Source organism: Melanostigma gelatinosum, assembly GCF_949748355.1.
Source record: "Melanostigma gelatinosum genome assembly, chromosome: 22".
NCBI classification, from domain to species: Eukaryota; Metazoa; Chordata; class Actinopteri; order Perciformes; family Zoarcidae; genus Melanostigma; species Melanostigma gelatinosum.
The window spans coordinates 1378300-1394755 of record NC_136655.1 but is presented as its reverse complement, the minus strand read 5'-3'; the positions used below and the strand labels follow the sequence as shown (position 1 = coordinate 1394755).

The following is a 16456-nucleotide window of genomic DNA, read 5'->3' as shown; positions in this document are numbered from 1 at the left end:
AACTAATAATATAATAACTAATAAAGACACACAGTGATCACCACTGTACTTAATAACAGTAACTAATAATATAATAACTTTGTGTTCTGTGTTCTGTGTTCTGTTTATGAGCTCAGGATCCATTTCTACCAGCGGAATGCGATCGAGTCATTTTCTATAGACTTCTATACAACCAGAGGAGTCGCCCCCTGGTGGACACCAGAGAGAATGCAGCTTTAACACGTGAAGCATCGGCTTCACTTTTCAGCATTATTCAGTGTAACTGAATTTATTAAATAAATGAGAATTATTCAAATTTCTGCTTCGTTTCAGCATATCTCTGATATTCATCTATAAGAAATAATAGTGAGAACAATTTTAAATTAACAAAAAAAATTGTTTTTAAAACTATGAACGATTCTTGTTTAACAATATTACAAATGAATATTGAGTCAGATTGTTTGTTCCGTCTCTATAAACGTCGTCTCCGCTCTTATTTCTCTTGCTTGCGTGGTTGCTGTGAACCCACTCAGAGCTTCCTTTGCAACAGGAAACAACTCGTAACTTCATGGAAATGCCACAATGCATCTCTGCCTGACATGTTAATGAGCCGAGAGAGAGAGAGTGCGTGTGTGTGTGTGTGTGTGTGTGTGTGTGTGTGTGTGTGTGTGTGTGTGTGTGTGTGCGTGTGTGTGTGTGTGTTTAAAACACTGGAGGACAAACGTTACTCAAAAACCGTTGAGAAGAAAACGCCTGAATCATCTTTTTATTCACATGAACTCAGCTTCCCTTAAAGGGCCAGTTCCCCCGATTCACTTCAGCCAGAGATGGAAGAAGTATTCTGACTTTTTATTGCAATAAAAGTACGAATATCGCACGGTGAAAATACTCCACTACAAGTACAAGCCCTGCACTCAAAACCTTCCTGAAGTAAACGTGTTATCAGTCAAATGTTTTCTGATGTTTCTGCTGCGTGTTTTTAACTCGTTTAATCCACATCAATGCATCGTATTCAAACTTTCCACGTTACTCTGAATATTGATGTATATTTATGGATCATAGCGCTACAACCTGCTCGCTCTGAAGAGGTCAAAGGTCCCAGACGAGCAGCTCTTCTTTCATCTCTTATCTCCGCTCATCCTTTCATATCCTCAGCGGTGAGATACGATCTGAGCGTCTGAGTGTGAGACAGACTCACTTCCTCTCAGAATACCAACACAACACTGAAGCTCAGCTTAGATTTCATCTCTTTGATCCTTTTTAAGAGGAAATCTAAAATATATACACTGAATAGAAACATGTCAGTCTGTTAAACAAACCAGAGTAGAGCAGCACCTTCTTCAGACTCTTCTTCTGCTTTTATTAACCGATGGTTGATCGTTCTATCGATTCATTATTCGTTTCATGATTTCTATCTCGCTTACATCGTGATCTTAAATGATTTATCGTGTTTTTATTGTAAAGCACTTTCAAAAACTGCTTTATAAATAAAGTTATTATTGTTATATTATTATAAAAACCACCATATACAGCATATAGTGCTTTATAAATAACAGCTGTGGAACTAATTATACACACTCACACACACACTCACACACACACTCACACTCACACACACACACACACACACACACACACACACACACAGACACACACACACACACACACACACACACACGGTGTTAGGTTGCAGCAGCAGCAGAGCTGTGCGTTCATACTATCCGTCACTCATAAACATGCAAACACTTGTTTCCTTTCTTCTGCAACATGCTGACTCACACTGAAACCTCCACACACACACACACACAGGTGGAGGGGGGGTTGACACCCAATTTCTCTCCGTGTCTTCACAGTTTCTATCACTCGTTCGTTACTTTGCTCTTTTCTGCTTCTTCACTACGTCTCTGAGGGAAATATTGTACTTTTTACTGCACAACACTTATTGTCACTTAGATACACATAAAAACACAGAATATACTGCGAGCTGTGTGCGGGCGATGTGCAGCAGGATCAGCAGGACGTCGTGTGTTAACATGGCCGGTCTCCGCCCATCACTCTCCTCATCTGCTGCTGAAACTCTGATCCACGCCTTCATCACCTCCAGAACCGACGACTGCAACAGCATTCTTTACGGCACATCATCCAAAATCCTAAATAAACTCCAGTACATCCAGAACTCTGCTGCTCGCCCGCTCACCCACACCCGCTCCCGTGACCACATCACCCTGTTCTCCAGAACCTCCACTGGCTCCCCGTCCCACAACGGATCCAATACTAAATCCTTCTCCTCACTCACAAACCCTCCACAGTCAGACCCCCTCCTCCCTCACCGACCTGCTCCACCACCACACTCCATCAGCTCCTCTGATGCCTCCTGTCTCTTCCGCTCAGGACCAATCACCGGACATCAACAGAGCCTTCTCCATATCTGCCCCTCCCTCTGGAACTCTCCCCAAACACATGCGAGACTGCACTGACCTTTCCACGTTCAAATCACAACTCACACTCACCTGTTCAAAACTGCTTTAACGCGTGACTGTTATTGTGTACTCTGTTTTTAGTGTATTGTTTTATATATGATGATTTTAATGTAAAGTGTCTTTGAGTGTCATGAAAAGCACGACATAAATAAAATGTATTATTGTTATTATTATGATTAACTCATTGAGCGATCATGATCTATGTCTCTTGTCTCTATTGTTCCATGTTTAAATGTGTCTATAATATGTTTATTGTTTACATGCTGGTCCACATTAAAGTTTTCTAAGTCTATACTTGTATGATGATGCAGTACTACTACTAATCCACACAGTAGTATATAAAGTATTTCATGTGGCTGTCGCATTGACGAACTACGACATGCTTTATGTGTTAGTGATGAAAACAGAATATTATAATGATCTCTAATGAAGGAGCCATTCTGCATACTTTTATTTTGATGCAGAGTTTTGCTGGTAAAGTTACGTAAAGAATCGAGTACTTCACTGCTAAATACTTATCAATCTGCTGCTGAACAAATAGTCCCCAACAAATGCACAACATACTTCCTCCTGTTTGTTCAACAAAGTCATGAACTGACGTGTTTGTGGAGTGTTTCTAAAGAGTTGCATCTTCAGTGTGGCATGAAATAAAAAGGTTCTTCATCTTTCACTTTCTCTGTCTGTTGACCACACAAACACAGCTCTGCAGACTGGGGAAGCACAGCCCCGCTTCTTAGAAGCAGAGCGACCGGGGTGCATTGTGGGTAAAGGGGCTGCATGTAGTTACAGTAAAAGAAGGCCACCTGCCGTTTACCAGAAGGGATGTCACAGGAAGTGACATCACAGCTGTGGGTTGGAGGGAGTGCTGAATTTCTGCAGAAATACCCCCGACCCGCCTGTCTGCTGCAGAAGATCATCAACACAAGAGCAGGGTCGTTATTCTGCTGTTATTGTGACCCTTTAATATTTACTATTTCCATTTTCTTGTGCTTTACTTCTACTCCACTACATTTATCGGACAGCTATAGTCAGTAGATATTTAGTTCACATAAAACACACGTGATGAGATGATAAATGTATCCAGTAGTACAACAGTTTGAGCAGTTTGACTCTAAAACATACATATTTTGACGACATACAGAAAAGCACTGGGAAGCAACAGAACGATATAAAAACACATCATTCTGACAGTGGACTCTCCCTTTAGGTCTGCTCGTAAAGTGAGCTGTCCTTTAACCAATGTTGGTGGTTTGATTCTCCGCATGTCAAAGTGCTCTGAACCCAAACCATCACTTTTAATGCAACATTACATGTTTCAGTATACTTTTACTGCTGTGATTCACATTCTGTCTGTCTGAGCTGCTTTGAGCTTGAATGTTTAATGTTGACGTTGGAAATTAGGAAATAATACGAAATCCGCTTCCTGAACATTTGACCGTTTTGGCCACATCTTGTGCGTTTCATCTACGGAATGAAAGCAGTGGAAGAAATGCGACAATTATTTTTTGTGCTACTTGGCAACTCTGCCTCCAAGCAGACCAAAATGACATGCGGAGTTCCGCAAGGCTCAATTATTGGGCCTCTTGTTTTGTAGAATAAATTAAATACATTTGTTGAAGACATATGAAACAATAAGATCATCTTTTATGCAGATGACACTCACATATACCTAGCGGTGTTGATAAACAGCTACAGGCCTTGGAAGTGGCCTAACAAGTGTAACGGCCTTCTTCAGACTGCCAGCTGAAGTTAGTTTTTGGCATATCCAGATTCATTTTATAATATCTGGACAGTAAAAAATGAGATGTGGTTTCTGCAAATCTGATCCAAACCACATTTGCTGGTGGATTTCAAAGTGTCTTTCGCACCCCCCTCTATGTGACAAACGGTGACGCTGGCGTGATGCAAGTGCTGAGCAGAATCAAAGGTGCTCCCAGCGGAGAGCTTCATGGAGGATACTGCAATCCATCGGCACACATTCATCTCAACGTACACCAGCCTCCTGGAGTTCTGGTTGCACAGAGGATGGACCTCCTTCTCATACTTCCCCGTCAGAAAGTCATGTCACTAGCGAAGCTAAGTAGTTACCGACGCCTACGTCGCTACCACAGAAACCCATGCAAAGTCTTGCAATCTTGCAAGCTGAATGACGCCAACGATTTGAGTTTCAAACTTGACTCTTGAACTTTGACGAAACAATCTCAACTCGAGGTCCAAGTAGCTTTCGATCGCACCACAAGACCAGTTGGCGTAGATGATTTTGATGAGCCCTTCATGAACCTGTCATCTGTGAACGGCTCAGAAACAAATGTAGATTTGAACATCTACAATGTCACAACAACGGACAATTAAGAAAAACAATTACGTGATGTGATCGTGAGTTTCTTTTAGCAGAACGTTGAGGTGAGATCGTTTTGCCGAATCAACGATTGAGTCGCCCAATCTTGATTCTCTGTCTTAGAAAACAAAAAACAAGTCAGAAATGTTGGTGTAATCACAACAATTCAGAAGTGCATCTTATCCTTTAAAATCATCACAGGAATCAGAAAGTAAAGTTCATTCTGTTTAATTCAGTTGCATTGCTCTGCATGTGCCAATCAATAAATACAATTAATAAATAAACAACAGTCACAGCAGAATCATTAAATAGATACATTAAATACAAAAATAAATATAGAAAACTACGACATGTCAGTAAAATACAAAAGCCCCTGAAGAGTACAGTAGTTCTATTACAGCTGCAGAGTACCTGTACTGCAGTGAAGTACTTCACTTGAATGTTCAGAGGACTTGTAGTACGTTTGAGTACGTCAGTATTTAACTCTTGTGTACTTTGTACCATACGAGTAATGACACCACCGACAGTTAAATAAATCATAATTATATTAGGCAAATCTTCTGAGCATTAAATCATCTGCCGTTTTTAAATAAGTAAAAATCAAGAAATCAAGTATTTCCAGGTGATAATTGATTGATTAAGTGAGTTAAACTCCATGTTGAATACATTAGTTTTTATAAACATTTCACAGGATTAAACCGCCAACTCTCTTCTTTCAAGTATGAATCTCCGAACCTCTTGAGAAAATATATGAATTTTACAAAATTACAATATCTATTAGGCTTAGGCTGTTGTCACTGTAATAAATATCTATTTATAAATAACCTCTTAATACAGAAAAACATTTAAAACTTTGCAAGCTGGTTTAAATTGAATATTTTTTGGTTTTGTAACATATTTTATCCATTTTCAAAACGTCATTAAATATGCTTGTTGCTGTTATTGTTGACATCTTGTTGGTGCTTTAGGCGCTCGGACGGGTTTTGACCCTCCGTGTTTGCCGCCGCCGGCGTCGCCTCCTCTCCATCTTGATGTCATATAATGAGCTCGCCTCCTCGTACAGCAGCGGCAGCTCCCACAATGCTTTGCTCTGGACTTTAAGGTTGTCAATCTGGAGAAAGCGGAGAGAGATTTTATTTAAATTATTTCAACCACAGTCAGAAACAACGTAATTCCCACAACAGCATCCCATTTCAAGCACCACAAAACCTTAAGTAAACTTTTTAAATAAGTAAGGTGGAAGGAGGGTTTGTAGAGGCTTTCAAAGGAGATTTATGGATCAGCCTGTGATACGACTTATTCAGACCTTGACGTAAACCTTCCATTAGCCTCACTTAATCCATTTTCTAATGAACCCTACATAGACTTTTGAAACAAACATTAAACCCTACAGAAGGTTTTCGCCTTTGTACGCTCTACATAAACCTTCAATAAGCCTGATTTTAAGGCCTTTGTACTCTCTACATAAACCTTCAATAAGCCTGACTTTAAGGCCTTTGTACGCTCTACATAAACCTTCAATAAGCCTGACTTTAAGGCCTTTGTACGCTCTACATAAACCTTCAATAAGCCTGACTTTAAGGCCTTTGTACGCTCTACATAAACCTTCAATAAGTCTGACTTTAAGGCCTTTGTACGCTCTACATAAACCTTCAATAAGCCTGACTTTAAGGCCTTTGTACGCTCTACATAAACCTTCAATAAGCCCGACTTTAAGGCCTTTGTACGCTCTACATAGATCTTCAATAAGCCCGACTTTAAGGCGTTTGTACGCTCTACATAAACCTTTAATAAGCCAGACTTTAAGGCCTTTGTACGCTCTACATACACCTTCAATAAGCCAGACTTTAAGGCCTTTCTACGCTCTACATAAACCTTCAATAAGCCTGACTTTAAGGTCTTTGTACGCTCTACATAAACCTTCAATAAGCCCGACTTTAAGCCCTTTGTACGCTCTACATAAACCTTCAATAAGCCAGACTTTAAGGGCTTTGTACTCTCTACATAAACCTTCAATGAGCCTGACTTTAAGGGCTTTGCACTCTCTACATAAACCTTCAATGAGCCTGACTTTAAGGGCTTTGTACTCTCTACATAAACCTTCAATGAGCCTGATTTTAAGGGCTTTGTACGCTCTACATAGACCTTCAATAAGCCCGACTTTAAGCTCTTTGTACGCTCTACATGAACCTTCAATAAGCCCGACTTTAAAGCCATTGTACGCTCTACATAAACCTTCAATAAGCCTGACTTTAAGGCCTTTGTACGCTCTACATAAACCTTCAATAAGCCTGACTTTAAGCTCTTTGTACGCTCTACATAAACCTTCAATAAGCCCGACTTTAAGCTCTTTGTACGCTCTACATAAACCTTCAATAAGCCTGACTTTAAGCTGTTTGTACACTCTACATAAACCTTCAATAAGCCCGACTTTAAGCTCTTTGTACGCTCTACATAAACCTTCAATGAGCCTGACTTTAAGGGCTTTGTACTCTCTACATAAACCTTCAATGAGCCTGACTTTAAGGGCTTTGTACTCTCTACATAAACCTTCAATGAGCCTGACTTTAAGGTCTTTGTACTCTCTACATAAACCTTCAATAAGCCTGACTTTAAGGCCTTTGTACGCTCTACATAAACCTTCAATAAGCCTGACTTTAAGGCCTTTGTACGCTCTACATAAACCTTCAATAAGCCTGACTTTAAGGCCTTTGTACGCTCTACATAAACCTTCAATAAGCCTGACTTTAAGGCCTATGTACGCTCTACATAAACCTTCAATAAGCCTGACTTTAAGGCCTTTGTACGCTCTACATAAACCTTCAATAAGCCAGACTTTAAGGCCTTTGTACGCTCTACATAAACCTTCAATAAGCCTGACTTTAAGGCCTTTGTACGCTCTACATAAACCTGCCATTAACCCAACAGTCTCTCTTGCTCAGTGTGAGTATTTGTCACTCTACCTGGATGTGTTTGAGAGCCCTCAGTTCCTGCAGGAGCTTCTCCTGCTCCTGGTAACGGTGTTTCTTCAGCTCCTGGACCATCTTCAGGATGTAGCTCAGCTCCGTCCTGACGTCTTCGCCCGCTCCCACCTCACCACCACTGGCGGTGACGGCAGCGGCGGGAATCTCGTTGCTCCTGTCCGTCTGGGGAGTCGGGGTGGGCAGCTCCTTCAACATCTGGCCAAGCAGCTTTTCGTACGTCTCCAAAACGCCACCCATGAACACCCTCTTTGCCTGAGAAAGAAACAAATATCGGTTTGATCGTTTAAGCATCCCAAATATTTTTGTTGAGTCAATGAAATCTAAGTCTTAAAAAAGTGGGAACACTAAAACAGATGGTATGAAATATAAAAGTATATATTTGTAGTTTTTTTACGAAACCATGTAAGATTTTACATGGTTTAGTGGTATCGTCCGTTTAACAGAACAGAGCTGGTGTTCTTCGACTTGACAAACTTGTACCGGCCTCAAGGTGCTGTAAACCTTTCTACGCAGTGGAAAGAAGCTCTGTGGTTTCCCACACAGGAGTTAAATTAAGAGCGGGGTGGGCTTGAAGGGGAAGCCACTCATTGAACATGAATGTCATCCTCCAACAGGTTTTAAACTCATTAGGATGCAAAAGCTGAAAGGTCAGAGGTCAACAAAGTCTGACATTGTATTAATCAGTGAAGACGCAAGTTGAAGACTCTTTAAATGCCCGAGCGGTGCCGGTTTAAGGTTGAAACTTTGTCAAATTGCAGAAGCGAAGTGTTAAACTTTGTCATATATTTATTAATGGTTTTCAAAAGACCAGAAGCCAAAACAAGTTGGTCTCCCGCTCTTTGCGCTGCACCTATTGTCACTTAAAGCACCGCAGCAGCATAACAGTGAACATTTTCAACATTGCGGCTATGCAATAGACTTAAACACTGTCAGCGATACATTATGTATGTGACGTAATTTAAGTCAACGTATCAACGTATCCTCATTTCAGGGTTCGTATGAAATCTTACGTGAAGTTCCTTCTCATTGTTTGTGCGTTTTCCTACAAAAGTCCAACAAAACAACTTCGTTTTTCACTTTTCTATTTGACGAGCTGCCAGTAAGAACGGGTCGTTTTGATTTCAGACTATTTCTCTTCAATGAGACTTTTGGGGATTTCTTAAGTCTACACGGAGGCATGTAATCCTTAAAGCATGCACATATGAGATCTTCCTCCAACAGGTTCATTGTTTCCTAAAGCAGTGTTTCACCTCATGAGTTACTGAGGAGGCTGGAGGTTGTCGTGGTGAGGGAGAAACTAAATGGAAAAACCCAGACGGGCGTGTTGGGTGGGCGACCTTTATGCTAAAACAGTTTCTGTACCACCATGAATACCGAAATATGATTAAAAGTCATCCTGACATCATGTTTCCGACTTTTATGACGTTTGTTTGACACTTGCCCAACTTTATTTCTAAACCAACAAACGGCAACAACATCACGTTGCTGATGCCGGTTCCAAAAACGGGACAATAAGCCGATCCAAAAAAGTCCAAATCTTGTTGCAACAAAATGTTCCTCTATATGAACAATCGCATTATTGATTGTCTTTAGATTGTCATCTGGTGTTCTGTTGAGCTGAGGACAAACAGGTTCAGGTCCAGTTTGAAACCGTCATATCTAGATGAACATGTTGGTTTTCATCGGGACGAGCAAACAGCATGAACCAAATACCGCAGCCTAGTTAGCAAAGCCTCCATCTGATCTCGTAACCACACAACGCTTCACAGCGAGCAGCAAACAACCGACCGAAGGGCCGCAGACACGAACAGGGAAAGACTGCTGTGCTGCTGCTCAGCCCACGAAACCGACCATGAAGTGGCTTTTTAGAACAGTTGGTGAAGAGTGAAAGTTTCATTCTGAGCGCTAGTGTTGCACACAATGCAGAGCAAGCACGGAGCGGAGAAAAGCTCAGCGGTGCGAGAGAGAAACCGTCGGGTGTCAGACTGAAACACCTCGAGGAAGAACCAGCTGCTGACTCAGCGATTAATAGTGAAATAAAGATGGCGGAGCTCGACAGGAGAACCTGATTTTAAATGAATTTCAATGAGTTCAAAAAGTTGTGATGTAAATGTATTCGCCTTCTTTTTGAGATTACAGAGAGAAGATCGATCTCATGTGTGTGTTAAGAACGGAGCTGGAGTCAAGAGGCGATGAGCCTAGCTTAGCATGAAGACTGGAACTGCTAGCCTGCCTCTGTCCAAAGTAAAAATAAATAGAAAATACACCGACAAACGCCTTTAAAAGTCTTGTTTGGTGCACAGAAGTACGGAGCGGGTGATTGTTGTTTAACAAATGTTTTCCATGAAATCACGTATATTTCTTTTTGTGTACACTTTTTGTGTTGGGAGGTGTATTTTCATCCACTTTGGACTGACCCATGCTGTTGCATCCAGTCTTCATGCTAAGCTAAGCTAAGCAACTAAAGCGCGTCCTTAACGAGCGCTTTCAATCCTCTGATCCCGGAAACACATCTCCCAACATATTGAATATTGCTTTGAAGGTCGCAGTTGAGTCGACGTTCCCGTCAACTTTCTATGAACCACGAACGATAACCGATGTATTTTATGGACATTTAAAGAGAGGCTGAGCTTAAAGGTGCACAGATGAACAGATGAATCATGTATATAAAAGCCCATCTCGTCTTTATGTTCATATTTGTAGATGTATAGAAGTTTAATTGTTTAATTGACTTTTATTTACCTCCATTTTGCCGGCAAGTGGATCTCTGGAGAAGACCGGCTTGCTGTCAAATCTCTCTCTCGGTAGAATCTTCTGCAAGAAAAAGAACATTTTTCCAGGTCAAGTTTCATGTTAATAAAGACAAATTTATGTAATCACTGGTGCATTCAAGGACAGTCGGACTTTGGAAGCGTCAGAGCAGTCTGTTGCAAAGCGTTAAATTGATGAGCTAAAGTATATTGAATATCCAATCCCAAGAATATCATAAACATTAATGTTAAAAGCTTCATACGGGGAGTTCAAGGACAGTCTGACATTTCAGATGTAAGAGACATTGAAGGTAATGATGATCAAAAACAAGACAAATGATAATTAAACACGTTAGAAAAAGAGATTTTAGTTGCTTTCTATTGTTTTTATTGGTGCGTTCAAGGACACTCCGACATCTGAGATGCATGTGTCATCTGTTGCAAAACAAAGAAAAAAAGAATCGACCCTAAAACAACGGAAATGCGGTCGTTTCCTGCACATAAAAAAGGTTTGCGTTCAGCGTCTGTCTGCTAAACCTCAAAAGTCGGAGTGTCCTTAAACGCACCATCAAGGAACAGTATCCCTGCTCCTGAAGTGCACAGTTGGATCATTTATAAAAATAAAAATAGTGACTGTTTGTAGTTAAAAGGTCCTTAAAGCGTGCATAAAGTAAATGGAACAAAAGGTTTGTGCTGAGTGTGAAAGCAGCAGGAGGAAACTGATTTTCAAGTACTGCACAGTACTGATGTAGTATAAGCACAGTAGTACTACTAGTAGTAGTAGTAGTAGTAGTAGCAGTAGTACTCTCAGTGCAATACTCACATAGTGCTGCCGGAGGTTATGGATGGTCCTGTTCATCTTCAGAGGGCTGTAGGAGCTTCGGACCTGACAGACGATCAACCAGAGGGACAGACAGACCACCGCCTTCGCCGTGGCAACCATCGTATCGTACCGCTTGTACAGTGACACTCCTGCACGCTGGTCGCTGGTTCGATTCCCGAGCCCGACTGTGGGCCTTTGTTCAATCCCTGACGAAGCGACGAAACACCTGTCTGACGGTCTCACTGTCTGATGGTCTGACGGTCTCACAGTCGAGTGTCTCTCACCCTGAAGTTGTCTCAAACTGTTTGACTTGACGTGAAACCTTGTATTTATCACTCAGGAGAGAGACGAGCCGCGCAGAGAGAGCGTGTGATGCAGCGATGATCTAGGTGTGAAAATGTGGTCGTGCAGTTTCCTTTAAATCACCAAACTTCATAGAAGAGGGTGAGGGGTCTCCCACTCATGCATGTCAAACACCAATCAGCTGCTCCTGCAGAAATGCACATCACTCAATGTTTCTTCATGTAATTAATGCTTTTACTGGTCACACTGGGAACACGGATGTTTCTGATTGGAGGCCTGTTCTTTCCTCAGCGTAGTGAAGAGACGTTTGAGTGGAAGCGATGCCGCAGCCGGCGTCGGAAATCATTCCATCCCGTAGACGCAGTGGAAACCGTGAGGAAGCCTTTTTATTCATTCATCGTCACACGCATGACCTTTAACCTCCGAACCCGGACCCTTCAGCATCAGCAGCCGAGAGCTGCTGCAGAGTGCAGAGGAAGCAACTTGGGGTTCAGTGTCTCGCTTAAGGACACTTGGACACGAGGAGCACGGGGATCAAACCGCCAAGCTCGTGGTTAAAAGGACGACCCGCTCTCCCGCTGAGCCACAGAAATATACATGAAAATACTCAAGTAACAGATGCAGGTGTACAGCTTGATCAGAGGGATGGAGAACGGTCATAGACGTACTCAAAGTAAACCTTCAGGGTTGACATTGTTTGACAAGGTGGTGAAACACTTCATCCCTGTTGACTTGAGCAGCGGCCTCCTGGTGTCTGAACCTTCCCCTGACCCGCTGAGGGCTTCTGTGTCCGCAGACTTCCTCCTTCAGGTTTACCAGCGATTCCCTTACGTGAGATCTCTCCTCATTCCAGTACATCGTCTTTCCGTGGGCACAGCTGTGAGCGCTGTGCGGGAACAGCCTGAACTGTAGACGATGTTGAACTATTTGGTGTAAATGAATAATAGCACAGCAGAGACTGAAAGGCCAGATGAGGACAGGAAATGATGTCATGAAGCTGACACCCTGGCTGGGTGTGAAGTGTTTCTAATGCCCAGAACAGTCCCCACTTTAGTTTAAAGGAAACTAAAGAGACTTTTCTTGTCAGCTACACATAACTATTTATACACACATATATATACACAGAGTGAGGGAGTGATGTCATGATCTGGAAACAGATAGAAATGAACTGCAGGGCAGCAGACAGGAGGTGGATGAACCTTCAGCAAGCAGCATGGAAGGTAAGAACAGAAGAAGTGAAACCAGAGAGTCTGAACTTCAGAGGAACGGTTTGATAGTAAACGAGAGAAATCTCAACGAACGGCATTCATCCATCCGAGCAGATAACAGAGAGACACTCGGGAGGGTCGCCATCTTGGTTTCTTGGGCCACAATCATTCAGTCTTTTTGGCAGTAGCCTAAAGCATCCTCTGCTTTATGGTCTATTAGAGACCTGTCAATCAGCGTGTAGCCCCGCCCTAAAGCATCCTCTGCTTTATGGTCTATTAGAGACCTGTCAATCACTGTGTAGCCCCGCCCTAAAGCATCCCCTGCTTTATGGTCTATTAGAGACCTGTCAATCAGCGTGTAGCCCCGCCCTAAAGCATCCCCTGCTTTATGGTCTATTAGAGACCTGTCAATCAGCGTGTAGCCCCGCCCCTAAAGCATCCCCTGCTTTATGGTCTGTGTGACTCTAAATGGAGCATAATGTACTAAATGAACATCATGCTGTATTGAAGAAGACTTGAAACTAGAGATTGAGACATAAACTCATGTTTACAATGTTTACTGAGGGAATAAATCAAGAGAGAAGTAGAGTCATTTTCTATAGACTTCTATACAACCAGAGGAGTCGCCCCCTGGTGGACACTAGAGAGAATGCAGCTTTAACACATGAAGCTTTGACTTCAAAGAACCGGATGCAAAAGTAACAGGAATTAAAAGCTCTTTTCACCCAAATTACCAAAAAACTAAAAACCTTATTTCCAGCTCCCCTCGAGTACAGCAGAGGATACTTTATTGTTATCGTCATGATTCGAAGCATGCAAGTAAGCAAAACACTGACAGGGAACTATCAGTACTTTAAGTAAATACATTTAGCTGATAATAAGTACTTCTTGCAGTAAGGTTTTGAATGCAGGACTTTTACTTGCAGTGGAGTATTTTCAGAGTGTGGTAGTAGTACTTTCACGGCAGTAAAGAGTCGGAATACTTCTTCCATCACAGCTGTCCGAACACAAAGCAAGTTGAATACTAAAGAACACAAAACTGTCTTCATTTCACTTTCCTTCAGTTTAAAAAAGAGAAAGTGGATTTAGTGCTGAGCTCAGCAGGAAGAGAGGCAGGTAGAGTCTGGTGTTCAGGTGTTCGTACATTACGTGGGTATCCCCCTCACACACACACACACACACACACACACACACACACACACACACACACACACACACACACACACACACACACACACACACACACACACACACACACACACACACACACACACACACACACACACACACACACACACACACACACACACACACACGAAGAGGTTTCACACGTGGATTTCTGTTTCTGTTTCGAGGAATTTGCAAGAGTTTCTTTTTAAACATCAGTCTGAACTTTAATGATGTTTGACAGAATTTCTGCTGAATTTCTACTTTAGCTCCTAAAGTCTGCTTCTCTGATTTACTACTTTATTAACTTTGAACAGATATGAGGATGAACCGGTAAATATCACTTGTTGTTGGAGTCTTTGGCCTCATCAACGTTTAGGTTCTTGTACTTTAGTTTAAAATGTTCATTGGCTCTGAACCATCATTAACACACACGGTGTGTACTTGCACTCACCTCACGTCATCCTGAAGTCCTCTTCCAGTCCTCTGGTCCTGTCTGGTCCCAGTAAGACCAGTCCCCTGGTCCTCTCTGGTCCCAGTAAGACCAGTCCTCTGGTCCTCTCTGGTCCCAGTAAGACCAGTCCTCTGGTCCTCTCTGGTCCCAGTAAGACCAGTCCTCTGGTCCTCTCTGGTCCCAGTAAGACCAGTCCCCTGGTCCTGTCTGGTCCCAGTAAGACCAGTCCTCTGGTCCTGTCTGGTCCAGTCCCCTGGTCCTCTCTGGTCCCAGTAAGACCAGTCCCCTGGTCCTGTCTGGTCCCAGTAAGACCAGTCCTCTGGTCCTCTCTGGTCCCAGCAGTGAGGCCTATCAGACTCCTCGACAGGTGAAAGGTAAGTTAGCCTGATGCAGAGCACCTGTTGCTTGTGCATCATCGTTAGGTGTGTTTGATTTGTGCCACTTTGCGTCCTGACCGGGTGGTGCTTTCAGTCAGTGGCGGCCTAATCAATTGAACCTTTTTTCTTCTTGCTCTGTAGCGGCTGTGACCTATAGGGTACGTCTCAAGTCTCCTAATTGTCATTTCCTCGCTCCTCGCTCGAACCGGAAGTTGTTCTGCTCCGCCATATTGACGGCCGTCCCAAAGCTCTTATTTAGCTCTGAGGAGCGAGGAGGGAGGAGGGAGGAGAGAGGAGAGAGGAGGGAGGAGGGAGGAGAGAGGAGAGAGGAGGGAGGAGGGAGGAGAGAGGAGGGAGGAGGGAGGAGGGAGGAGAGAGGAGGGAGGAGGGAGGAGGGAGGAGGGAGGAGAGAGGAGGGAGGAGGGAGGAGGGAGGAGGGAGGAGAGAGGAGGGAGCAGGGAGGAGGGATCTCTGAGGACCCACGAGAACAGACTTCCAGGAAGTGTTTTAACGGCCGACACGCCCCCTCATTGTTCATCTGTCATGTGATTGGACGCTGCAGCCGATCGACTGATGAGATTTTGTTCAACATGTAAACAGTGAAGACGGATCACAGATTAAACTCTCGTTTATGTTTGATTAGTTTTCTGATTCAACATCTGGTTTAAATAAATGTTCATTGTAGTCTGAACAACAAAAGGACCACAAACAACTTTCTACATTTATTCGTGATCTTCTTCCCTCAATAACTTTTATTATGGAAACAATTAAAGTCAGAGAGAGCCGCGAGACGAAACACCTTTTACATCATTTATCATCATTTCATTCCTGATTGTCGGGTTTGATGAGTTTCATTAGTTATTTATAGCTTTATTAGTTATTATATTATTAGTTACTGTTATTAAGTACAGTGATCACGTGAACAGACACAAACGTATCAAAAGTCTCTCCAGCTGTTAAAGATGACTGACAGCTGATCCGTGATTACGTTAAAAGGGATTTGTCAAATTCAAAGCAACTGAGTTTTGATTCAAATTTTTGTGAATTTAATTGTGTTTACGTTGGTTTTTCACAGCTGTGGGTGTGTGAGTCTACACTGTAGTTTGATGTTTTGGCCGTCGCCATCTTGTTTTTTCTCAACCAGTGAACAGGAAGTGACCATATCTGGACTGAGGAGTGACGTAGAGACGCCGTGTACGTCTCTGGTGTCGACCTGTCAATCACCGTGTAGCCCCGCCCTAAAGCATCCCCTGCTTTATGGTCTGTGTGACTCTAAATGGACCATAATGTACTAAATGAACATCATGCTGTATTGAAGAAGACTTGAAACTGGAGATTGAGACATAAACTCATGTTTACAATGTTTACTGAGGGAATAAATCAAGAGAGAAGTAGAGTCATTTTCTATAGACTTCTATACAACCAGAGGAGTCGCCCCCTGGTGGACACTAGAGAGAATGCTGCTTTAACACGTGAAGCTTAGACTTCACTTTAAAGAACCGGAGGTTGCCGTCTGATTGGGACTTATTACTCATTTAACTGCTCGGTAACGCAATGAATTGTGGGTCAGAAAGCTTGCTGACTTGAAAACTT

At 42.6% G+C, this 16456-nt stretch overlaps 1 protein-coding gene across 1 annotated transcript; it reads right to left on the bottom strand.

The window, feature by feature from the left end:
* Positions 1 to 5761: 5761 nt before the first annotated feature.
* On the bottom strand, positions 5762 to 11474 carry LOC306795691 (interferon gamma-like; the record flags this gene model as incomplete). The annotated part of the gene is made up of 4 exons (XM_079294281.1): positions 5762 to 5908; positions 7761 to 8033; positions 10524 to 10595; positions 11355 to 11474. 4 exons carry the CDS (start codon positions 11472 to 11474, stop codon positions 5762 to 5764), a joined length of 612 nt encoding a protein of 203 aa, XP_079150407.1.
* Between the last annotated feature and the right edge of the window lie 4982 nt (positions 11475 to 16456).